The sequence below is a fragment of the Pygocentrus nattereri genome, chromosome 24, assembly GCF_015220715.1.
Source record: "Pygocentrus nattereri isolate fPygNat1 chromosome 24, fPygNat1.pri, whole genome shotgun sequence".
NCBI classification, from domain to species: Eukaryota; Metazoa; Chordata; class Actinopteri; order Characiformes; family Serrasalmidae; genus Pygocentrus; species Pygocentrus nattereri.
Window position 1 is genome coordinate 12,661,095 of NC_051234.1, and position 24,971 is coordinate 12,686,065.

General features: G+C 40.1%; 1 protein-coding gene across 3 annotated transcripts in view; it reads right to left on the reverse strand.

Annotated features, from left to right (window-relative positions):
- The window catches only part of dpy19l1l (dpy-19-like 1, like (H. sapiens)), a 29,042-nt gene that overhangs the window by 228 nt on the left and 3,843 nt on the right, over positions 1-24,971 (reverse strand). The window contains exons 6-22 of one of the 3 annotated variants that reach the window (XM_037534128.1): positions 18,187-18,280; positions 16,645-16,702; positions 15,976-16,067; positions 14,648-14,747; positions 14,377-14,454; positions 13,827-13,913; positions 13,683-13,742; positions 12,434-12,514; positions 12,224-12,325; positions 10,333-10,404; positions 10,143-10,216; positions 7,295-7,319; positions 6,875-6,994; positions 6,435-6,609; positions 6,182-6,281; positions 4,922-5,047; positions 3,216-3,283 (exon numbers count right to left, since the gene is read on the reverse strand). In XM_037534128.1, coding sequence (XP_037390025.1) covers positions 3,216-3,283; positions 4,922-5,047; positions 6,182-6,281; positions 6,435-6,609; positions 6,875-6,994; positions 7,295-7,319; positions 10,143-10,216; positions 10,333-10,404; positions 12,224-12,325; positions 12,434-12,514; positions 13,683-13,742; positions 13,827-13,913; positions 14,377-14,454; positions 14,648-14,747; positions 15,976-16,067; positions 16,645-16,702; positions 18,187-18,280 — 1,512 coding nt within the window. Of the gene's footprint in view, positions 1-358; positions 3,284-4,921; positions 5,048-6,181; positions 6,282-6,434; positions 6,610-6,874; positions 6,995-7,294; positions 7,320-10,142; positions 10,217-10,332; positions 10,405-12,223; positions 12,326-12,433; positions 12,515-13,682; positions 13,743-13,826; positions 13,914-14,376; positions 14,455-14,647; positions 14,748-15,975; positions 16,068-16,644; positions 16,703-18,186; positions 18,281-24,971 lie in introns of those variants that run through there. The other 2 variants (XM_017703950.2, XM_037534129.1) reach the window with 2 other exon arrangements.

A 24,971-nucleotide genomic window follows, 5' to 3' on the forward strand; every position in this document is an offset into this window, starting at 1 on the left:
ATATATATATATATATATATATATATATATATATATATATATATATATATAAAAAAACACACACAAACTAAAAAGTATGCTAGATGTTTAAAACTCGTACCTACAAGTGCACTTACAGCGTAGTTCACAGTAAACTGTGATGTACAGTAGTCATGTAGTCAAAGTTTACTACTCTTACGCCTAAACTACTTTTTTAAAAAGTGAAGTATTTAAATAGTACTTAGGTACTTCTAGTAAGTAGTGAGTACTACTTGTATATTGATATACTTGGTACATAAAGTGTACTTGGGAAATATACGTGAATAAGTTTATTTAATGAAATGACCAACACTTTTGTAAGTTTGAGTAAAACAGGAAATTTGCAAAATTACAAACAACTTTATTCATAAAGATCACTGAAAATAAACAGTAAAAAACAATTAAAATCAAATTTCCACATAAAATATTTTTGTCCTCTCTAAAGTTTCAGGTTGTTAATAATAAAGGTAACACTAATGACGAGGCGCACTGCATCGTGGGTAAGAATAATGAACGGGTCCATTTAATTTCTACACTGAACATCACGTTTATCATTAAAGCCTGATGCACTTTTATGGTTTCACATGATGCACTGGGTCAGAGAAGCCTGAGGCCAGTCTGGCTTGTGTCCACTCTGCCGTGTGTTAGCGTAAAGCCAATCAGGCATTGTTAGTTCAGAACCTCAGAAATCTGATCTCGTCTGATTTTGTTTTTGTCTATTTATAGTTGTAAAAATTCCAGCTAATCTTTAAATCTAATGAGGAACTGACCAACAAAACTGACTGTTATCTAACATAAGCGAACATACATTACAGTCACCCCATTCACGAATAACCGCTACATTATGGTGAAAAAAATGCTACAAAACGTCTTCTGATTGGTCCAAAATGATGACCCTTTGTATGAAGATGTATCAGGACTGATTTTCTTTTGATGATCAATAATTTGGATATGTTTTTCTTTTTAATATCAGCACGATAAAAACATTTTAGCAGTTTGGTTCATTCGGGATAAAACGTTTGTACCATATTATTTTTATTTAAACCTCTGTACACTTACACAGTGGTTTATAAATGGTTTATAATGAGGCTATTAATGGTTTATCAATGGTTGTTGGATCATAAACAGCTTAAAATTCTTATTAAAACGCGACACAAATAAAAGGGCAACAGTGACCTGTTCGCCAAATAGTGAACCTGCGATCGCTGACACCAGATGTCATCAGCTGTGGGCCTGGAGATCCTACACTCTTAAAAAAAAAAGATTCTTCAACTGTTCTTTAGTAAAGGTAATGGATCTATTTAGAAGCACATCATGCCTAAATGATTCTTTGCATGATGAAATCGTTCTTCAGTGTGATAGACTGTGTAGAACCAAAAGCAGTGTAGAACCAAAAGTAGTGTACAGTAATGTACAACCAAAAAGGGTTCTGCTTTTGTTGTGGTGTCTAGCTTAAAACAACAGCAGAGCCCCTTTTGGTGCTATATAGAACCATAACACATTCTCCATTAATCTGAAGAACCATTTCACTATACAGACAACCCTTTAATCATGCAAAGGGCTCTTTGGGTGTGAGTGGTTCTATATAGAATCATAGTCTTTATTAAAGAAGCCTTGAAGAACTATCATTATTAGGAGTGTAGCTCCGCCCACAGTGTGCCATACCTGCTCTACCTGATTCAGAAGTGTTGTGATGGGCTGACTTGGCATACAGCATGTTTTATTAGTGTTAGAACTGTTTTTGATGACTGAGGTGTTTGAGCTAATTAATAATAAACTCATTTTAAACCATTTATAGGGTCAGTCTTATTCTAAAGTGGAACCTAAAGTTCTCCAGATCGGTGCTTGAGCAGCTCAGAGAACAACAGACTAAAGGAACATTTTAGGTGGATGGTAATGTGTTATGAATTTTTTTTTTTTTTTTATAATTTGAGTTTATAATGTTTATAATGACGGCTATGACACGTTCCACAGATACTTATCTAGAACACTGGATTATAGTAATGATGCAGTGAGGCTGCAACAGCTCCTTTTTGATTGTTTAGAACATGTGGAAACTCTGAAAGCAGTGTTTGTGATGGTGAACGTGCTGCAGGAGGACGTTCTGGACTCAGCAGTCTAAAGAGCTGGCACTATCTCTGTGTGCGTGTGTTTGTTCTTCTGAACTTCTGCAGTTTTTCTGCTGTTCGTCCTTTTTCACCTCCGGTTGTAGCGTACAGGAAACGAGGCAAACGCTGACAGGAAGTGACCGATTGTGAAATCAACTTCACCCCCATGCTGAGCGTTGACCTTCACACGCTCCGGAAATAATGCAGAACTAAAGACTTCCTAAAAACACACGCACTCAGAGTGACCAACATACCATCGACCCAAACTGAGTGAACTTGCTCTCTGAGACCAGATTCTGCATAATTTCTACTACATTAAAGTCGAATGACCATAAAATCATTTGTTCCTCCTTAAAGGGGCGTGTCCTGCTACAACGGGTTAAACAGTGTTCCCTCCAAAATTAAGGCTAATTAGGTTTAGCTGAAGCTGAAGCTCATTAACACAGTCAACATCTAACATAATGACTTATTCACCCAAATGTAACCTCTTTTGTTGAAGATTCTGACTCACTTTGTCCAAATAAAGAATGACTACGTTTTAAGAAAATAATAAGTCTGAAATTATCATTTTAAGAAAAGTCATTATTTTGAGAAACGAAGTGAAAAGTTGGACGTGCTGCTGCTGTGAGAGTCGCAGGGTATTTTTCCTCTGCTTGGTCGGGAATGAGCTTCCACACAAAGCTGTATCCCAACACGTTCCCACTCCGGGAAAAGGGCTAAAAAAGTGGAGGATTTGAATGTCCTGATCTGGTGAAGAGCAGCAGCAGGAGCGGTCGTCAGCTTTCAGCTAATAATAATAATAATAATAACAACAATAATAATAACAATAGTCACAGTCAGCAGCGCGCTCAGTGAAACACCTGCTACAGGTACCATAACAAACGCACACCGAGGATTAACGGCTCTCACAGAAGACGAGCTTTATGAAAGAACAGTAGCCGTTCAGACGCGCTCGCGTCTGCTGAGAGATGCTAACGCGACGCTGTTATCTGGACGGCCGCGCAGCTTTGGGGACTTTAAGCACTTTGTAAACGCTGTTGTAAAAAACGGTGCTGAAGTGCGGCCGAGTTTCTCTGGACATCATCATACAGAGGGGGGTCTTCCCCGCGTTCTGAGGGTCCTCCACGTCCCAGATCTCCGGCATGCTACACCCCGGCCTGCAACGCAACAACAGAGGGTTAAAGTGATAGTTCACTCAGAAACCTAAATTCACTCAGCTTTCCCTTTTCACTCCAATGCAGACGGTCAGCTGAGACGCCATCGGTGTCTGAAGCTTCAGTTTCAGCACTGGAGCTCTGAGGCTGATGTAGCTAACAAGTAATGGAAGCTTACAGACTCCAGTTAGCATAGCGACTAAATCTCACACGCTCGCCTCAGACGACAGGCTGGCTGAGTAAAGTTGCTGAATACCGACGCAGCGTAAAACTCACAGTCACTACAGGTTGGACCAGAATATTCGCAATGAAACAAATGCTCCATTTGCAACTAGCTGGCTAACTCGCCAATATAAACACTGGAAACACAAAACACATTTGCAAAAAATGGTTTAATTTAATGTGAAGACATTTCGCCAGAGAGCTAACCTATCAGTTATCAAGCTGGCTAACTTTCCTACCATAAACCGTACAATCATAACTGTAGTTATCAGATACTAACTTACATGAGATATCAGATCATATCATATGGTGCTGCACGCCAATCTGAAGACCAAAGAAACACACACATGGAAGTATTTCCACCATTAAAAAAAGTGCAATGTTGTTTCAGTGGTCCTTTTTTCACAACCAGCATAAAAAATCTACAGTGGCATGCTAATGTCTCTAGGTAACTTTCCCATTGCACCTTAGGTTAAATAGTTCAGCATTTCTGACGCCTGAAGTGCCAGAATGTAACTGCTGCACCATTTAAGGTGGAACGGGAAAATTCTAACAAGAAGCTGGTGAATAGCTGACTTCAGCTTCATATCACTGAAGAGTTAGGGGTTAGTAGCGCTAGTAGCTGTTAATGAAGTAATGCTCTTAATCTGAGGGTCCCATTTCATAGGGAAGATTTCAACCACTAGCGTGACACTCGAAATCAAGGGGTAGGGGTAAAAAGAAGAAATGGGACTGGGCCTTAGTGTAGGTGGTCAGTGCTAGGCTACATCTAGCCACTAAGCTAACTTCAGACTTATCAGGCTGGCTAACTTGTGTCAAACAGTGAGATAATTAGACACAGAATAGGACACACAGACCTGAAGGAAAAATACTTAAATATCTGCTGTGGTGAGTGGAAAGAGGTGTTTAAGGGTTGCGTTGTTAAATTAGCGTTAGCTTCATCATCAGATCTGCTGTGAAGCCCTTTCAGAGCTCAGCATGGCTAAAGCTGCAGCGCTCAAATTTGTTGGTCAAATTTGTGTCAAAGTTTTCTATTTTTTTCTGGAAATCTGTGCCAAGAAAGCGTTCGGCACAGTGAACTCCACCGAAACAGCACAAAAAACGACTGGCTGTTTAAAATAAATAAATAAATCAAACTGGAATATTAGCATCTGATTTTTTTCTAACTTACTGTTTTATTTCATTTTCAAACTCGCTGACGCTGAAAGACGCTGAAGCGTTTCTGTTTAGATGTACAGTTAGCACAGCGCTAAATGGTGGAGTATAAGCTTCCATTACTCACTAGCTACATTAGCCTCGTAGCTCCAGAGCTAAAACTAAAGAAGCAAACTTCAGACACCAAACACGTCTCGGCTGAGCAACTACACTGTTTTGTTTCACTGTTGCTTTAACAGAGCAGAGCTGTGTGTGTGTGTTCACCTGGAGCGTCTGGTGCACCACGAGTCCTCCAGGATGAAGTAATCCACCTGCAGACTGATGAGGTTCCTCTTCACCACCTCCACCGGCTTACGGCTGTACATCGCATACACCAGCTTCGTCCGCTCTCTGACCACAAACACAGCACTGACCGTCACTGTTTTAACCAAACCTCAAAATGACGACTTCATTAATACGAGTTTTTATTCACAGCATCGTTTCTGTTAATCCATTCATCAGGAAATGTTCACACAGAACAGCTGGACTTTACAGACAGAATACATACATATAAAATGTACACAGTTCAGTGAGACACAATCAGCGCTGTGGGTTTATAAATGTGTGCGTGAAAACAGAAATCTATGATTTACATAAACTCACTGAGCACTTCATTAAATCCACCTCATTGTTTCTACACTCACTGTGCACTTTATCAGCTCCACTGACCGTATAGCTTCATTCTGTACTTCTACAATTACAGAATGCAGTCCATCTGTTTCTCTGCATAATTTGTTACCCTGTTCTTCAGTGGTCATTGACGTCACAGAGCAGGTATTGTTTGGGTGGTTGATCATTCTCAGCAATGCAGTAACACTGATGCTCATGTGAACATCATACTCCGATCTAGAAATCTGATAAACAGGCTGGATTTTAGCTCAGTAATCAGATTTCTCAGTGCTGTAAACTCGTACTCTGATTTCTTTCAGATTTCTCAGTCTGAGCATGTGCGAAAACGGACTCCTGTATCGGAAATAAGTGAGCAGCATCACCACCAGACACAGCAAAACACTGTTGGAGTGATGCTGAAACCAAATACATTTAAATATTCTCCATCTTCTAGATGATTGATGTTCATATTTTCAGGTAAAGTGGCTCAGTATGAAGTTTGAGTTTTACGTTACATTTATGTCATGTCTTCTACTGCGAGTTTATTGGCTGGTTGTAAAGCAGAAATCTGTTTACTGTCTGACTCATGTAGACCCAGAGTTTCTCCATTATATGATTACTTAAGTTCATGTAAATGCACTGATCACTTATTACTGACAAAATCTTATTTTCTGCATTTATCAGATTATTAAGTTTATGTAAACACACTCAGTGTAGTTATAGAGGCAGCACTGTGCTAGTGTGCAGTGGTAGTGTAGTGTAGCACTATCGGTCGTGATGGTGTAGTAATAGCTGTAGTGTCAGTGTAGGGTAGTTACAGTGGTAGTGTAGCATTTGTGGTCATGTTAGTGCTACTGTAGTGTATTTTAAGCTAACCTCAGTCCTGCGTCCTCGTAGTGCGGGTGATTGACGATGGCTCTGCCAGTTGACAACTTCACACTGGCCATGGTGGGCATCGCACCCGCAAACACCGCACCTGCACAACACACCACCATAAGCACCACCATCACTATCAGCACTAGTATTAACTCAATAAGATTCATTAAATGAAAAAGTTGATGACTATGAAGCTTCTGGTCTGAATGAATGAATAAACTACAAAAACTGTGAATCAGGATGGTCTTCTCACTCTGTGGTGTGTTCTCCTTTATCCACTCCAGCAGCTCCTCCTGAGGCAGGTTACTGAACTCTCCCATGATACCCCATTGGTACTGCAGGTTGGTCACACCCTGAACAGCCATGATGGACAGGATGGCAAGGACGGCCGCCTGATGCTTCAGCTTTTCACCGAGCCAACCGAACAGCTGCACGAGTACACAAACCATATTCACATACAGCATAATGATCATAACACTTGCATACAGATTATAAACCTTCATATAAACACCTGACTCAGTACAGAGGGGATATATGGTTGTGCTTACAGGGTTTACAGTGATATATAGGTTAGTTTATGGGGTTTACAATGACATGCGGTTAAGTATATAAGATTTACAGTCAGATCCAGGTGAGTTTAAGGGGTTTACAATGAGATACAGGTGAGTATACGCTGGCGGGGGGGGGGGATACCTGTCTGGAGCAGAGCAGAGACGCCATCAGACACATGTGAGGAGTGAGGAACAGTTTGAGTCTCATGATGAGAACAGCCAGAACTGCAAATGCCAACAACTGCAGACTGTGATACACCATCTACACAGAGAGAGTCAAAACACAGTGCTTCGAAATTCTACATTACATAATAAAATTATTACTACTATTGTATGTCACTTTATAAACTATTACATATAACAGTAAAAATCTGAAGATATCATACCAACTGAAACTGGATTTGCTTGTTTAGTCATTAATTATTAAGGAATGCATTAACTAAAAATATTATTATAATAACAACAACTATTATTATTGTTATTATTATTATTAGTAGTAGTAGTAGTATAGTTAGTGAAGCTTTAAATGATGTTAAATGAGTTTAAATGATGCTGCTCTTACCACCCCCCTCACCAACTTCTCCGACCTGTAAAAGACACAACTCCAACAATTAATAAACAGTTAACGATCCTCTGTGTGGCAGATCAATCACACACAGCGATTCCACCGTTCAACTGTTCTACAGTTTATCAGCTGATATTGGCTCAGTATTTATATGCTAGTAAACAGCTGCTCAGTACAGATGAGTACATTAATAAACCGGATCTGATTAAGTTTACATTTTTTGTTACTATTCTACATTCTATATTAAAGGGCCCATATTCTATTTTTTATTTTCTCCCTTGTAGTTTATTTATAACGTTTGTGTAGTTTTAGGTACAAAAACAATTAATTTCAGCCTCTTTACACTTACAGGTTCACTTAAACAGACTGATTTTGTTGCTGTGCCTTTAAGACAGATGTATGTAAATGAGCTCTGTTCTGATTGGCTGTCCTGTATTGCGCCTCATTCAAAAGCATTCATGGCTGAAACAGTCCTTAAAAATGTGTGTTTATATGAGTGTATCTCTCTCTGTCTTTTTTCAGTTTTTGACCATTTGAAAATGCCCATTGTTCCTTACATTGTGTGTAAATGTCTTGATTAACAAACCAAAAGAAACAGGCCAAAATTACTTGGTTCCATTGACTTACATTAAAAGTATGTTTTTGTTTCTCCTGTAAAGTTATTCTGGAGATACAAGGTTTTGTTCTGACAGCAGCGACATATATATGTACATGTACACACACGCACACACACACACACACACACACACACACACAAATATATATATTTATTTATTTGTGACATCACAGAAGCAGTGAATGGGCTGTTTTTGCTTTTTAATGATCATATATGGAACATATACACTGTGGAAAGAACAGTACGCTTTAAAACTTCAGCAATGTGTATTTCTCTGCTGTCAGAACAAAATCTTGCATCTCCATTCTTGTCATTTTTAAGTTCTTACATAATTTAAATGTGTGTATTGCTGTTTAGATTGCGTGTAAATTTCATGATGAATGCACCAAAAGAAATGGCCCAGAATTACATGGAAAAAATTCTAGTTCCATTTACTTGCATTAAGAGTAAAGCAGGTTTTTTCCTCCTCCTATAAAGTTACTATTTCAGAGATACAGTGGGGAGAACAAGTATTTGATACACTGCTGATTTTTCAGGTTTTCCCACTTGCAAAGCATGTAGAAGACTGAAATTTTTATCATAGGTACTCTTCAACTGTGAGTGATGGAATCTAAAACAAAAATCCAGAAAAATACATTGTATGATTTTTAAATAATTAATTTCCATTTTATTGTGTGAAATAAGTATTTGATCATCTATCAACCAGTAAGAATTTTGGCTCTCACAGACATGTTACTTCTTCTTTAAGAAGCCCTCCTGTTCTCCACTCATTACCTGTATTAACTGCACCTGTTTGAACTCGTTACCTGTATAAAAGACACCTGTCCACACACTCAATCAGTCAGACTCCAGCATCTCCACAATGCCCAAGACCAGAGAGCTGTGTAAGGACATCAGGGATAAAATTGTAGACCTGCACAAGGCTGGGATGGGCTACAGGACAATAGGCAAGAAGCTTGGTGAGAAGGCAACAACTGTTGGTGCAATTATTAGAAAATGGAAGAAATGCAAAATAACAGAAAATCTCCCTCGGTCTGGGGCGCCATGCAAGATCTCACCTCGTGGAGCATCAATGATCTTGAGGAAGATGAGGAATGAGCCCAGAACTACACGGCAGGACCTGGTCAATGACCTGAATAGAGCTGGGACCACAGTCTCAAAGAAAACAATCAGTAACACTCTACGCCGTCAAGGATTAAAATCCTGCAGTGCACGCAAGGTGCCCTTCCTCAAGCCAACGCATATCAAAGCCCGTCTGAAGTTTGCAAATGACCATCTGAATGATCCAGAGGAGGAATGGGAGAAGGTCATGTGGTCTGATGAGACAAAAATAGAACTTTTTGGTTTAAACTCCACTCGTCATGTTTGGAGGAAGAAGAATGATGAGTACAACCCCAAGAACACCATCCCAACCATGAAGCATGGCGGTGGAAACATCATTCTTTGGGGATGCTTTTCTGCAAAGGGGACAGGACGACTGCACCGTATTGTGGGAAGGATGGATGGGGCCATGTATCGTGAGATTTTGGCCAACAACCTCCTTCCCTCAGTAAGAGCACTGAAGATGGGTCATGGCTGGGTCTTCCAGCATGATAACGACCTAAAACACACAGCCAGGGCAACTAAAGAGTGGCTCCGTAGGAAACATCTTAAGGTCCTGGAGTGGCCTAGCCAGTCTCCAGACCTGAATCCAATAGAAAATCTTTGGAGGGAGCTTAAAGTCCGTGTGGCCCAGCGACAGCCACGAAACCTGAAGGCTCTGGAGGAGATCTGTATGGAGGAGTGGGCCAAAATCCCTGCTGCAGTGTGTGCAAACCTTGTCAAGAACTACAGGAAACGTCTCATCTCTGTAATTGCAAACAAAGGTTTCTGTACCAAATATTAAGTTTCTTTTTCTGGTGTATCAAATACTTATTTCACACAATAAAATGGAAATTAATTATTTGAAAATCATACAATGTATTTTTCTGGATTTTTGTTTTAGATTCCATCACTCACAGTTGAAGAGTACCTATGATAAAAATTACAGTCTTCTACATGCTTTGCAAGTGGGAAAACCTGAAAAATCAGCAGTGTATCAAATACTTGTTCTCCCCACTGTATGAGGTTTTGTTCCAACAGCAGTGATATGCTTTTCTGTCAGTTAGTACTAATATTTAGGCTGAGCTCATATCTGATGTGCAGCAGATCAAAAACAAACATGTCAAACTGTATGAATCGCTCACTCACTGGTCAGAGCCGTTATCATTTTCAGGTTCTGCAGGGCTCGGATGTCTGAGGAATGAGACAACGTCCTTTAAGGTCTGCAGGGGGATGAAGAGAAGAAGGATAAGATAAATATTTTTTTCATGATGTAAAGATGTGAAGAGAATTCTGGGTAGATGATATATGAAATATAATGTAAAAACTGAAGCCTCACCCGTCCAGCAATAATGCTGACCAGCAGCACGTTGACAGGCAGCAGCAGTGTTTTAATGTAGCGCAGAACCGTCTGAAACAGCACAGAGGGTCTACATTAGGGTCAGTTCCTCAGCACACTGGCCGTCAGTCCGGTTCTAAAACCTGGTTGGCTGTTTACACTGAGAGTCACATACAGTCAAGCTACAGCACCAGTTTAATAGTAGCACCTGTTTGGGATTTGCAATATGGTATGTATGTTAGTGGTGTTTATAATATAACCAACAGCCGGTACCAAAACAGTAACCTTGAGTATCGACCGATATTGATAATGAAACCTTGAGTATCGTAATCTGTTAAAAATAATAATAATAATAATAATAATAATAATAAGTTGAACTTATATAGCGCCTTTACACAAAACCCAAGGTCGCTTTACAAAATGCATATCACCTTACACAAGGCCCGAGGAAGATGCAGGAGAAAAATGAAGGAGAAAAAGATGAGATTTCAATAAAGATTTGAAATGAGAAAGAGAAGAGGTAGAGCGAAGAGAGAGAGGAAGAGAGTTCCAGAGCAAGGGGGCCGCAACACTGAAGGAACGACCACCCATAGAGCTGAGCCTGAACCTAGGGACCACTAGAAGGCCTGCTTCCGAAGACCTGAGGTTACGAGTGGGCTTGTAGGGTATTAGAAGGTCGAGTAAGTATGCAGGAGCCAGGCCATGAAGTGCCTTGAATGTGAGAAGTAGAATTTTATAGCGAATACGTAAAGTAATGGGCAGCCAATGAAGTCTCTGAAGAACAGGAGTAATGTGCTCAGATTTTTTAGTGTATGTGAGAATCCGTGCTGCAGAATTTTGCACTATTTGTAACAACCTAAGTGACTTAGCGGGGAGCCCATAGAGCAATGAGTTACAATAGTCCAGGCGAGAAGTAACAAAAGCATGGACCAGAGACTCAGCTGCAGCCGGGGACAGTAAAGGACGGATACGTGAAATATTGCGAAGGTGGAAAAATGCCGACCTAGACAGAGACTTGATGTGCGGTTCAAAAGACAAAGAAGGGTCAAAAAGAACACCTAGGTTTCGGACAGTGACAGATGGAGTGATTGTAATATAATTTACAGTGAGAGCAAGATTTTTGAGAGCGTTAACAGTTGACTTGGAGCCAGTAACTATAAACTCGGTTTTGTGTGCATTTAAAGAAAGAAAATTTGCCCTAAGCCAGGAGTTCAGGTCAGTAAGACATCTATTTAACTGGGGTGGGGGAAACAGTGCTGCTGGTTTGAAGCTGAGATAGATCTGAGTATCATCAGCATAGCAATGAAAGTGTAAATTGTGACTACGAAAAATATAACCGAGGGGGAGAATATAGATTATAAAAAGGAGGGGACCAAGGACGGAACCCTGAGGGACACCATGTTCAATGGGCACTGTGTCAGACAAAAAGAAGAATAATATCCATGTAAACACCTGTATCTGATTACGTTCCCTATCCGAAAGTTTAAGTCTGTTCTGCATGTTCTTCGCGTCATAGTGAAAGTTTATACTGTTCAACATGGTGGAACAGAAACTGATCTACAGACTTTATGCTCTGATCCTTAAAAGACAGCAGTGAGACGGACCTTCAGCTTATGTGTCTCAATCTGTCACTGAATGTATTTAATTAGGTTGGAGAAAATATCTACAGGTGAACACAGACGCTGTCTGTTCTGCTGCTTTACATTTAAGCTCAACTTCTGTTTGGCTCTTAAATGTGATGCTGCAGTGTAGGAACTATTGATGACCCCCCCTCCAACATTTTGACCATCCGTCACTTTATAGGACCCGCTGGTGTAAACGTCACACTATTGTTAATCTTTGCAGTGAAGCGTCGTGGTCAGTTTCTGACTCTGAGGTTGGTGTCACTGACCTCCACCTCCATGAAGTCGAACTCAGCGGCGCAAGTGTACATCATGGTATCAAAGTCCTTGTAGCTGGTGAATTTGGACTTGATCAGGCTGCTGATGTGAGCCTAAAGACCAGATAAACACAAAGAGAGCTAAAGAGCTAAACCAGTACAATAATAACTAACAGTCCTAAACATCAACACTGCTGCTTTCTGCCTCACTCAGACACTTACATCGTCCGACGCCCCCAACACTACAGCCAGCATGAACTTCAGAATGACCGTGGTAACCACCCAAGCCAGGCACTGCATGACCTACGAGTAGAAACACAATTGAAATGACAATTGTCAGTTAATACTGAAACCTTGACTATCATCTGACTGCTGATACTGATACTAAACTTTAAATATAGGTCCAATACCAATACTCAAACTTCATGTATCATCCGATACAGATGCTGAAACCTTGAGTATCGTCCAATACCAATACTGAAACCTTGAGTATCTTCCAATAACCAATACTGAAACTTTGAGTATAGTCCGATAACCGAAACGATACTGAAACCTTGAGTATCGTCTAATAACTGATACAAACACTGAAACCTTGAGTACTGTCTGATACCAATACTGAAATCTTGAGTATCTTCTGATAACTGATAGATACTGACATCTTGAGTATAGTCCAAAAAAACTATACTGATACAGAAACCTTGAGTATTGTACGATAACTGTACCAATATTAAAACCTTGAGTATTGTCTGATAACAAATACCAATACTGAAACCTTGAGTATCTTCTGATAACCGATACTGAAGCCTTGAGTATCTTCTGATAACCAATACTGAAACCTTGAGTGTCATCCGGTAACAAATACCGATACTGAAATGTTGGATATAGTCCAATAACTGATACCGAAACCAAAACTTTGAGTATCGTCTGATACCAATGTGATATTGAAACCTTGAGTATTGTCCGATACTGATCTGATATCGATACCTTGAGTGTTGGCCAATACTCTGAAGCATTTAATATCCAGAGTATTATTTGAAATTTTTTTTCTTATAATGTCTTAGAAGTTTGAATATCAAACTGGACTGATCTCTAGCTTGTATCACACCTTCAGGTTAGATATACATTATGATTTTTATTCTGCTGTTTAATTTAATAATCAATAATGATCAGTAATCAAATCAATAATAACCTCTTATTGGAATTCTCTGTTATGCCTTAAATGATGCAACAGTTACATTCTGATACTTAAGTCCATTTAAGGTGGAGCGAATTCCAATAAGAAGCTGTTGAATGCAAAGCCAACTTTGCAGACAGGTTTGAAGCAAGTGTGTGATGATGTTGTCCTGCAGTTAGCACCATCATGCTAATCGGTGGGCTATAAGCTTCCATTTACTTCTGAGCTCCATCAGCCTCGTAGCTCCAGTGCTAAAACTGAAGAAGCAAATTAATTCCTCCTGAGTTCCTCTCTTACCCATGTGATGAGTCCAGCTCTGAAGGTTTCTCGGAACCGGTCCCTGAGAGCGATAATTCCCTGAAACGAGATAAAACGTCACTCAGTCCAGCAGAAGTGAAAGTACTATCCTACCCCACCCAAAGTCACGGTGGTGTAACTCACCCAGATGGAGATGAGAGAGGAGGCATAGAAAGAGGTGAGCAGCATGGAGTTCCCAAACATCAGGACAAAACACACTCCAAGAGCCACCTGAGAGAGAACACGGGGCAGTACACTGTCAGGGCTGGACGATATGGCAGAAACACCACATCACAATACTTCACACACGATATCATATAACATCTCCATTAGTCAGATAAGGTGAAAAAAGGCTGCAAAATCAAACCAAATATTCAAAAACATTTTGCAAAGAAGCACTGAAGTGACAATGCTCTGCAGGAGGAAACCTCTCTCATGAATTTTAAGCCCAATGTCACTGCCATCCACTGTGTGATCGCACATTCTGTACATCTTTTTATGGTAATAATTTGGCAAAATAAAAAATGTTTAGATTTGATATGAAAAGACTTTTCTTAACAAAAAGAAGAAAGCACTGTTTAAGTATGTATGTAAGTATGTAAAAAAGCACTTTAAAGATTTTCTTCTGTGAATCTGGCTCAGATCTCCATCACTCTCAGATTCTGAGAGCAGACTGCCATGAGGAGCCTCTCACCATGTGGGTGGTTAGGATGGTCTGCATTTTATCTGGACTCAGGTAGCCCAGAACATAGGAGACGAATAGAGAGGCCACCTGGAATCAGTGAGAATTGTTGTTAAAAAAAATGCAAAAAAAAGAAAAATTAACTCAAACCTTTTAGTGTACCATAAAGAGTTCAGAATGATCTACTAAATTATGTGAACACTGTTTATCTGAGTGATGCTTATGACACAAAAACACTAATGGCCGTGTTCCGACATTGTTCTGACTTGGCCATTCGGCTCACCTGCGTCAGTAGGACGAACTGAGCGAACTGCCACGGCAGCATGAAGACCACATTAGACACACAGAGAGCCAGAATGGCGTTACGGCTTGGCTTACGGCTCCTGCAGAGACACAACTGCATCATGAGGAGGACCAGCAGGTCAGCCAATCAGAATCAGGAACACCAGCACGGAGGTTTCCAACCATTTAATCTCACATTTCACCAGTTAGAGTTGATTAATCTGGCACGACTCAGGATTATTATTATTATTATTAATAATACACTAAATACACAAACATATCCAGAGAAACTATTTACACAATATAAGAATGCAGACAGGGACCAAACAGCATACAGCGTATTGAGGTGTTGGGCCTCCACAGCAGCATCAGGGCTCTATGAAGGACCATGCTCAGCTGGTGTTCTGTCAATAGTGGTGGTGAACAGCCACGTTTACATGCAGCCCAATAATCCATTAATAATCTGACTAACAGCTCAATCAGAATAGAATATGTCCATGTATCAACCTCTATCAGAATACAATCAGAATACTCTAGTCCGACAGAAGCCATTCGTAATACAGTGTCTATCCGATTGATCAAGGTGTGTAATCCTGTAAATAATTCAGTAGATAGAAGAATACTATAAGTGTAAATGCTGGTATCTGATTACATTCCCTATGTGAAAGTTTAAATCCGTTCTGCATGTGTGTTGCGTCATAGTGAAAGTTTATACCATTCAACATGGTGGAGCAGAAACTAGTCTGCAGAGGAGGTGAGGTTTATGCTCTGATCTTTAAAAGACGGCGGTGGGATGGATATCCAGATTATGTGTCTCAGAACACAACATCTTCCTCTCGGCCTTCTTTAATAAGGACATGTGAAGGACATTTTTCTGAGTCTGACATAATTTTAAAGCAATTAAAAACACAAGCGCTGCTCACTGCTGCTCATCACACTCTGACTGGATCTTACGTGAAGCTGGTCACGTCAACACTAAGCGGTTCTCTAAGCATGCACATAATTTTGGATCTGATTACTTGTAGTGAGCATATAAATGGAGATTTATCAGACTGTTGAGTAGAGTGAGAATGAACACCTCAGTCTTAATCTGAAGCAGAATGTATTTACTCAGACTGAAGAAAATCTGTGCATGTAAACACAGACACTGTTGACCAACGCATCACTAATAAACCCCTCAGAGATGTTCAACTCTTTGAAAGTGGCTCAGATCTTCTCCTCTTGATTATATTGATCAGCAGGACCTGCTCAGAGTTTTACAGCACACAGTTGGAGAGACGCATCTTCTGTAATTCATCAGCAAATCCCAACACATCCACAGTGAGCTACCTGAGGATGTAGGTGAGGAGGAGCATCTGCAGGACGAGGAAAGGGTAGGAGAAGCTTTCTCTCAGCGGGGGGGTCCACATGACTCGTGTACTCTGACAGACACAACACACAACAAGCCATTATACATGAATAGCAGCGTTAACACTATTACAGCTGCTTATCAGCCAAAACACGCCAACTGTCTGATGCTCCTTTATGGTGCTACACTGTTAGAAAAGGTGGTCCTTCAAGGGTTCTTTAGTAAAGAAAATGGTTCTACATAGAACCATGAACACTCAAAGAATGCATTACGGTTCTATATAGTACCAAAAAAGGGTTCTTTTTTGGTATTTGACATCATAAAAAAGTAGAACGATTTTTGATTCTATATAGAACCATAACTCATTCTCTGTCGATCTGAAAATAATTTCATCATGCAAAGAACCATTTAAGCATGGTTCTAGACAGAGCTCATGGGTCTAAATGGAACCATTTTCTTTACTAAAGAAGAATCATCTTTTTAATGTGCTGTAGATAGTTCTATATAGGACCCCAAAGATTTCTTCTAAGGCAAAACTATGGCTCTATTTCAGCAGTTCTCTGTGTGTGTGTGCGTGTGTGTGTGTGTGTGTGTGTGTGTGTGTGTGTGTGTGTGTGTGTGTGTGTGTGTGTGTGTGTGTGCATTCGTACCTCTCCATGGTTAAAAAAGAAACACAGAACTGTTACGGCTCCGCCGAGTCGGCTGCCACTGACACCAAAAACAGAACACAGGAATGTTAGTGGACACTGGAACAGGGACACTGAGGCCGGGTTTACACCATGAAACTGACACACAGCTAGTTGCTTGTTGAGTTGCATGCAACGTAATTCCTGTGCATCTTGACAGCAACACAGAGCAACTCAAAAACCAACGTTGTTCACAACAAGGTCCTTGAGTGGCATAACCGTCTAAGTTTTGGCGAGTTTAATCCCTAGTCATCCCGTCCACCAACCACCCCACTGGCTCCCACCATCACTCAGCGTGATGCTAGTCAGCGCAGGCATCTGTTATCTGATGTAACGGAACTGACAGTTAGGGTCTCTCCTGGGCGCATTCAGCTGCACAGTGATGTTTGTAAAGATGTGGTAGAGCCTCTAAGAACTCAGAGGAAGCCTGTGTTTACCTTCACCCTCCTAGCGCTGGAGGTATTGTGTGACTGGGGGAGTCAGAACTAGTGGGTGGAAGTGGATACGACTAAATTGGGGAGAAAATTGGGATAAAAAAAAATCCACAAAATTAACAGCAATTTTTAAAACACCACGTCACTCTTGTTATAAAGTCAGCTGCACAGTGTAATTTACATATTTGCAGCATCTTTATCATTGATCATCTTTGTATATTTTTTGTAGCTGATTTTTCTGTTCTTTTTTCTGTATCTATATGTCTGCTTTATGTATCCATCTATGGTTTTTCGTGATATATTTATCTGTTGTTTTTCTGTTAAGGCTTTGAAAACGAATGTTTAAGTAGCTGTTATAGTTACAGACTCTGTGGCAAGAGGCTACATTCATCATCATAATGGCAGCCAAAGAAGAATAACCATTGGTATGAGCAGTGTTTTTAACAGCTGTTAGCATTAGCTGGCTAACTGATGTCAGAAATGTTAGCTTTGTTACTGTGGCTCAGAAACTGAACCACCAACCTTCATTTCAGCTATGTAATAAACCATCCTCGGTTCTATTATCTCCTTCATTGATTCAGTGAAATCAATGGTTTTAAAATCACAATCATAGGTTACCTGCATTTTGATTGGCTGTTTTACAAATGTCGAGCCACTACGGCTGTGTTTCAAGTGAGTTAAGTGATACTTTATTAATCCCACAAACGGGGAAATTCCACCTTCGCATTTAACCCATCCGTGAAGTGAAACACCACATACACACACACTAGGGGTCAGTGAGCACACTTACCCGGAGTGGTGGGTAACCCTATGCACGGCACCCGGGGAGCACTTGGAGGTTAGGTGTCTTGCTCAAGGAGACCTCAGTCATGGACTGTCTGCACTGGGGATTGAACCGGCGACCTTCCGGTCACAGGGCCAGTTCCCTAACCTCCAGCCCATGACTGCCCCCATTTGCAGGACAGTTTTCCAGTTTCAGGTGTGTTCTATGCAACTAAAGTTGCATAAATGTTTCAGTGTGTAAAGCCAGCCTAAGACTGATCGATTACTGAAATCTGACCCTCTGACTCACCTCAGATACGCTCCGTAAACGTAGAACAGGCTCATCATCACTCCGTTCAGCAGGAAAACAAACGTGATGTAGAAGTAAGCAGGATCGCCCAATCCTGAGAAAACAAAGCAGGTGTGAAGAGGAAGGAAACCTGATAACAGGAGATAAGAACTCGACTCTCACACCTTAAGCTCTGAGCTGGTATTATTATTTTCAGTGTTCGCAAGGGCGTGTGAGTTAAAACATGAACTAGTCCAGTAAGGAACCCTGAGAAACCTCTAGAGCTGTGTTTCCCAGTCCAGTTCTCTTTTCTCCTTCATCTCTGGGTTGAGATAAAGCAAGGCAGATTTATTTATATTTATTTATATATAAGCTGTTAGCCATAATGGATACACCTCTCACCCTCTGCATGCTACACTTAATAAACAGAGATTCATTCAGGTCAGACTGTTACAGCTGCGCTGTGCTTAAGAGGCCGTGTGAGATCTTTCTTACCTACTGATATACGGCTCTACAATGAGTCTCCTTCCTCCTTTTCTATTTTTCTGCATAATTTATGTAAATCTATCTATGTCTGTCTGTCTGTCTGTCTATCTATCTATCTATCTATCTATCTATCTGTCTGTGTGTCTATCTGTCTATGTGTCTATCTATGTATCTATCTATCTGTGTCTGTCTGTCTGTCTGTCTGTCTGTCTGTCTGTCTGTCTGTCTATCTATCTATCTATCTATCTATCTATCTATCTATCTATCTATCTGTGTCTGTCAATCAATCTGTCTGTCTATCTGTCTGTCTGTGTCTATCTATGTATGTATCTATGTATGTATGTATGTATGTATGTATGTATGTATCTATCTATCAATCAATCTATCTATCTATCTATCTATCTATCTATCTATCTATCTATCTATCTATCTGTGTCTGTCTATCAATCTGTCTGTCTATCTATCTATCTATCTATCTATCTATCTATCTATCTATCTATCTGTGTCTGTCTATCAATCTGTCTGTCTCTATCTATCTATCTATCTATCTATCTATCTATCTATCTATCTATCTATCTATCTGTGTCTGTCTATCAATCTGTCTGTCTATCTGTCTGTCTGTGTCTATCTATCTATCTATCTATCTATCTATCTATCTATCTATCTATCTATCTATCTATCTATCAATCTGTCTGTCTATCTGTCTGTCTGTGTCTATCTATCTATCTATCTATCTATCTATCTATCTATCTATCTATCTATCTACAGTGGGTTGCAAAAGTATTCATACCCCTTGAACTTTTCTATATTTTGTCACATTACAACCACAAACATAAATATATTTCACTGGAATTTAATGTGAAAGACCAACACAAAGTGGTATACAATTGTGAAGTGGAAAGAAAATTATACATGAATCAAAACATTTTTTACAAATAAAAAACTAATAAGTGCGACGTGCAAAAGTATTCAGCCCCCCTGAGTCAATACTTTGTGGAGCCACCTTTTGCTGCAATTACAGCTGCAAGTCTTTTAGGGTATGTCTCCACCAGCTTTGCACATCTAGTGACTGAAATTCTTGCCCATTCCTCCTTGCAAAACAGCTCAAGCTCAGTCAGATTGGATGGAGAGCGTTTGTGAACAGCAGTTTTGAGATCTTGCCACAAATTCTCAATTGGGTTTAGGTCTGGACTCTGACTGGGCCATTCTAACACATGAATATTCTTTTTTTTAAACCACTCCATTGTAGCTCTGGCTTTATGTTTAGGGTCGTTGTCCTGCTGGAAGGTGAACCTCCGCCCCAGTCTCAAATCTTTTGCTGACTCCAACAGGTTTTCTTCCAAGATTGCCCTGTATTTGGCTCCATCCATCTTCCCATCAACTTTGACCAACTTCCCGGTCCCTGCTGAAGAGAAGCACCCCCAGAGCATGATGCTGCCACCACCATATTTGACAGTGGGGATGGTGTTTTCAGAGTGATGTGCAGTGTTATTTCTCCGCCACGCATAGCGTTTTGCATTGTGGCCAAAAAGTTCTATTTTGGTCTCGTCTGACCAAAGCACCTTCTTCCACATGTTTGCTGTGTCCTCAACATGGCTTCTGGCAAACTGCAAACGGGACTTCTTATGGTTTTCTTTTAACAATGGCTTTCTCCTTGCCACTCTTCCATAAAGACCACATTTGTGTAGTGCACGACTAATTGTTGTCCTGTGGACAGTTTCCCCCACCTGAGCTGTGGCTCTCTGCATTTCATCCAGAGTCACCATGGGCCTCTTGGCTGCCTCTCTGATCAGTGATCTCCTTGTTCGGCCTGTAAGTTTAGGTGGACGGCCTTGTCTTGGCAGGTTTACTGTGCTGCCATACTCTTTCCATTTCCGGATGATGGATTGAACAGTGCTCCGTGAGATGTTCAAAGCTTGGGAAATCTTTTTATAACCTAAGCCTGCTTTAAACTTCTCCAAAACCATATTCCTAACCTGTCTGGTGTGTTCTTTGGACTTCATGATGCTGTTTGCTCCCCAGTATTCTCTTAACCAACATCTGAGGCCGTCACGGAGCAGCTGTATTTGTACTGAGATTAGATTACACACAGGTGGACCCTTTTGAGTCATTAGCAGTCATCAGGCAACTTCTGAATGCAATTGGTTGCACTCAGGGAAAAGGGGGCTGAATACTTTTGCACGTCGCACTTATTAGTTTTTTATTTGTAAAAAATGTTTTGATTCATGTATAATTTTCTTTCCACTTCACAATTGTATACCACTTTGTGTTGGTCTTTCACATTAAATTCCAGTGAAATATATTTATGTTTGTGGTTGTAATGTGACAAAATATGGAAAAGTTCAAGGGGTATGAATACTTTTGCAACCCACTGTATCTATCTATCTATCTATCTGTGTCTATCAATCTGTCTGTCTATCTGTCTGCCTGTGTCTATCTATGTATGTATCTATGTATGTATGTATGTATCTATCTATCTATCTATCTATCTATCTATCTATCTATCTATCTATCTATCTGTGTCTGTCTATCAATCTGTCTGTCTATCTGTCTGCCTGTGTCTATCTATCTATCTATCTATCTATCTATCTATCTATCTATCTATCTATCTATCTATCTATCTATGTCTATCAATCTGTCTGTCTGTCTATCTATCTATCTATCTATCTATCTATCTATCTATCTATCTATCTATCTATGTCTGTCTATCAATCTGTCTGTCTATCTGTGTCTATCTATCTATCTATCTATCTATCTATCTATCTATCTATCTATCTATCTATCTATCTATCTATCTATCTATCTGTGTCTGTCTATCAATCTGTCTGTCTGTCTGTGTCTATCTATCTATCTATCTATCTAACTATCTATCTATCTATGTCTATCAATCTGTCTGTCTATCTATCTATCTATCTATCTATCTATCTATCTATCTATCTATCTATCTATCTATCTATCTGTCTGTGTCTGTCTATCAATCTGTCTGTCTATCTATCTATCTATCTATCTATCTATCTATCTATCTATCTATCTATCTATCTATCTATCTATCTATCTATCTATGTGTATGAGCCACAGTTAAGTGTTTTGATGTTTTGTTCATATTTGTCTTTTTTGTTGGCTTTGTGAGTGTGCGCCCTCTATAGGTGATAGGTGTTATGCTATAAACCTGTGAATGAGATGCGTGACTGGGAGGAAGGTAGAGCGGCAATACTGTCATTGACCTCAGTTGGGGTCAATTGGCCTCAGGCCAATGGGGCCTGTTTGATGCCAAAACAACCTTGCTCTACCCTGGGATCGCCTAACAGTTATTAATGTGATATATACGGACTTCATGTTACCACTGCATATTTAATTTTGCATTTCTATTTATTTATAATAATCTATCTATCTTTGTCTATCAATCTGTGTATCTGTCAGTGTTTGTCCATCTGTCTGTCTGTCTGTCTGGCTGTCTGTCTGTCTGTCTGTCTGTCTGTCTATCTATATATCTATCTATCTATCTATCTGTCTGTGTCTGTCTATCAATCTGTCTGTCTATCTGTCTGTCTGTGTCTATCTATCTATCTATCTATCTATATATCTATATATCTATCTATCGATCTATCTATCAATCTATCTATGTGTATGAGCCACAGTTAAGTGTTTTGATGTTTTGTTCATATTTGTCTTTTTTGTTGGCTTTGTGAGTGTGCGCCCTCTATAGGTGATACGTGTTATGCTATAAACCTGTGAATGAGATGCGTGGCCGGGAGGAAGGTAGAGCGGCAATACTGTCATTGACCTCAGTTGGTACTCAGTTTGTACTCAGTTGGTACTCAGTTGGTACTCAGTTGGTACTCAGTTGGTACACCCCAGTTCTGCTCGTTGTAAGGATGCTGCCAATGGGGCCTGTTTGATGCGAAAACACCCTTGCTCTACCCTGGGATCGCCTAACAGTTATTAATGTGATATATACGGACTTCATGTTACCACTGCATATTTCATTTTGCATTTCTATTTATTTATAATAAATTTCCGGCGACATTTTGCATCAAACACTCTTTTTGGATTTCTTGGAAACCAACTCTGAATCTGACACTGAGTCTTCTCCTGTGTGATAAAGACAATTGCAAGCTGGAAACAAGGGGTTACAGGACAAACTCAAACTGTTTTACCATTACAATATGTCAATGACATTCTGTGGATTCTTTTTGGAAGAAAACTTTGAAATTACGCGTGTTTGGAGACAACAGGAAATGTTGGCCTAACGCATGGCGAGTTGAACAAAGGAATGTTTCAACGGAGGTATGTGCCTTCAAATGCCAAACTTTGGATGGACCATTCGTTAGGATATATTATCGGAAGAATTTAGAAGCAAGTTTGGTTTAGGATTATGATTTGATGGACTGTCATCTTATTTTTGCAAGTTAATTATGCCTTGGCCAAACATTTGGAGCGGTGAAATCGAGGCCTGCTTGAGCGAATGAAATCTGGTATCTTGGTTTTTCTATGCACTGATTTTGAACTTATTGGATTCTAAAGTATTCAGCGAAAGTGGTTTGACATTTTTTTTTGTTTTTATGAAATTTTTTTATGAACAAAATTCTGAACATGAGTGATGTGGTGCCACGTTTGCACTCAGCCAGATCTGGAAAAATGTCTCACATCACTCAGAGAATGAACATTTTGAATCATTTAATGGCCAGTAAGGACTACATTGATGAAGTGAAAGAAAACATGTTTAAGTTCAATGAATATCTTGCTGAGTTTAAAGATTTACATACATCTTACATCGAAATGTTGGTATCAGCCTAGATGTGCGGAGATAACGGCTTTTATTGCAAATGTAACTAAATGGATTACAACTATGGAAGACCCCATTTCCTCTTGCTTAATGGAGGTCACTTCTGTCTCGCAAATAGTGGAACCGCCTCCTGTTTTTCCTGGTGACGTCGACACTGATCTTGACTTTACTGGTGTGGCACACAAGTCAAATGAATCAAACACATCAAGCGCATCAGAGGCCAAATGTGCTGCTGTAATGGCTAAAGCTTCAAAATTACAAGAGAAGCATGCTATTCAGGAACAAGAGGAAATGTTAAGAAAAAAAGAGAGACTTTGGAATTCAGCGCTGAAATAGATGCCACAACTGTGAAAATTAACTATTTAAAAGAGGCTGTATTTAATTTGTCTAATGCTGAGAACTTTGATCCTTTTTCAGTCTCAATACCAGGTGCTGAAGCCCCTGAAGCTGCAGATGCCACACATGCTTCCCTGGATGAAATGCTGGGTAGCTCGCTTAATTTTCATGAAATGACTACTCCAGCAGTCAGACCCAAAACAGCATTCATGTGCAATTTCCCCTGCTTGATTTAGGCCTGGGTATGCATCCCACCAGGTCCTCCTCTTACTCTAGGGCCACTGGTGATGCGTGGTCTCAACCGCAACACACTTCATCTCATAGCTTTCCCTCTACCATCCCTGCCACCATTCCTTCTACCCTTTCCTCATTAACTACCCATTCTTTCACTCCCCATCCATTTGCAAGCTCTGTTCGAGCTACTCAGTCTGCTGTGCCTCAGCAGCAAAATCAACCCAGTTCATCACATGAAAGCCACATGAGAGAAATTCTGGAAAATCAAAGTGAGTTAACAAGGATGCTCATGAAACAGCAACTTCTGTCTACAATGCCACAAGGTAATATTCCTGTCTTTGATGGTCATGTTCTGGAGTATCGGTCATTTATTAATTCTTTTGAAAATATGATTGAACGTAAAAATGATAACAATGGAGACCGCTTACAGTTTCTGATTCAGTACACTAAGGGACAAGCACAAAGGCTAGTCAAGAGTTGTGAATATATGGCGCCTGATAGACGCTATCAGAAAGCAAAGGAATTACTGAAGGAAAATTTTGGAAATTAATATAAGATCTTTTGTGGCTACTTGGACAAAGCTCTTTCTTGGCCTCAAATAAAGTCTGAGGATTCCAAAATGTTGCAGGATTATGCCATGTTCCTCAGGAGCTGCTGCAATGCTATGGAGGATATGGAGTACATGGAGGAGCTGGACACAGTGTCCAATATGAGAAGCATTGCCCTCAAGTTGCCATATAAGCTCAGAGAGATATGGTGCAACAAGGCGTATGAGCTACAAGAGCACCGGAATAGGAGGGTAGGAATTGTGGATCTTGTCTCTTTCACTGAAAAACAAGCCTGCACATCAGCTGATCCAGTCTTTGGTGATCTTCAAGATCAAACAGCCACTGGTACCATTACACTATGTGTCTGTCTGTCTGTCTGTCTGTCTGTGTGTCTATCTATCTATCTATCTATCTAT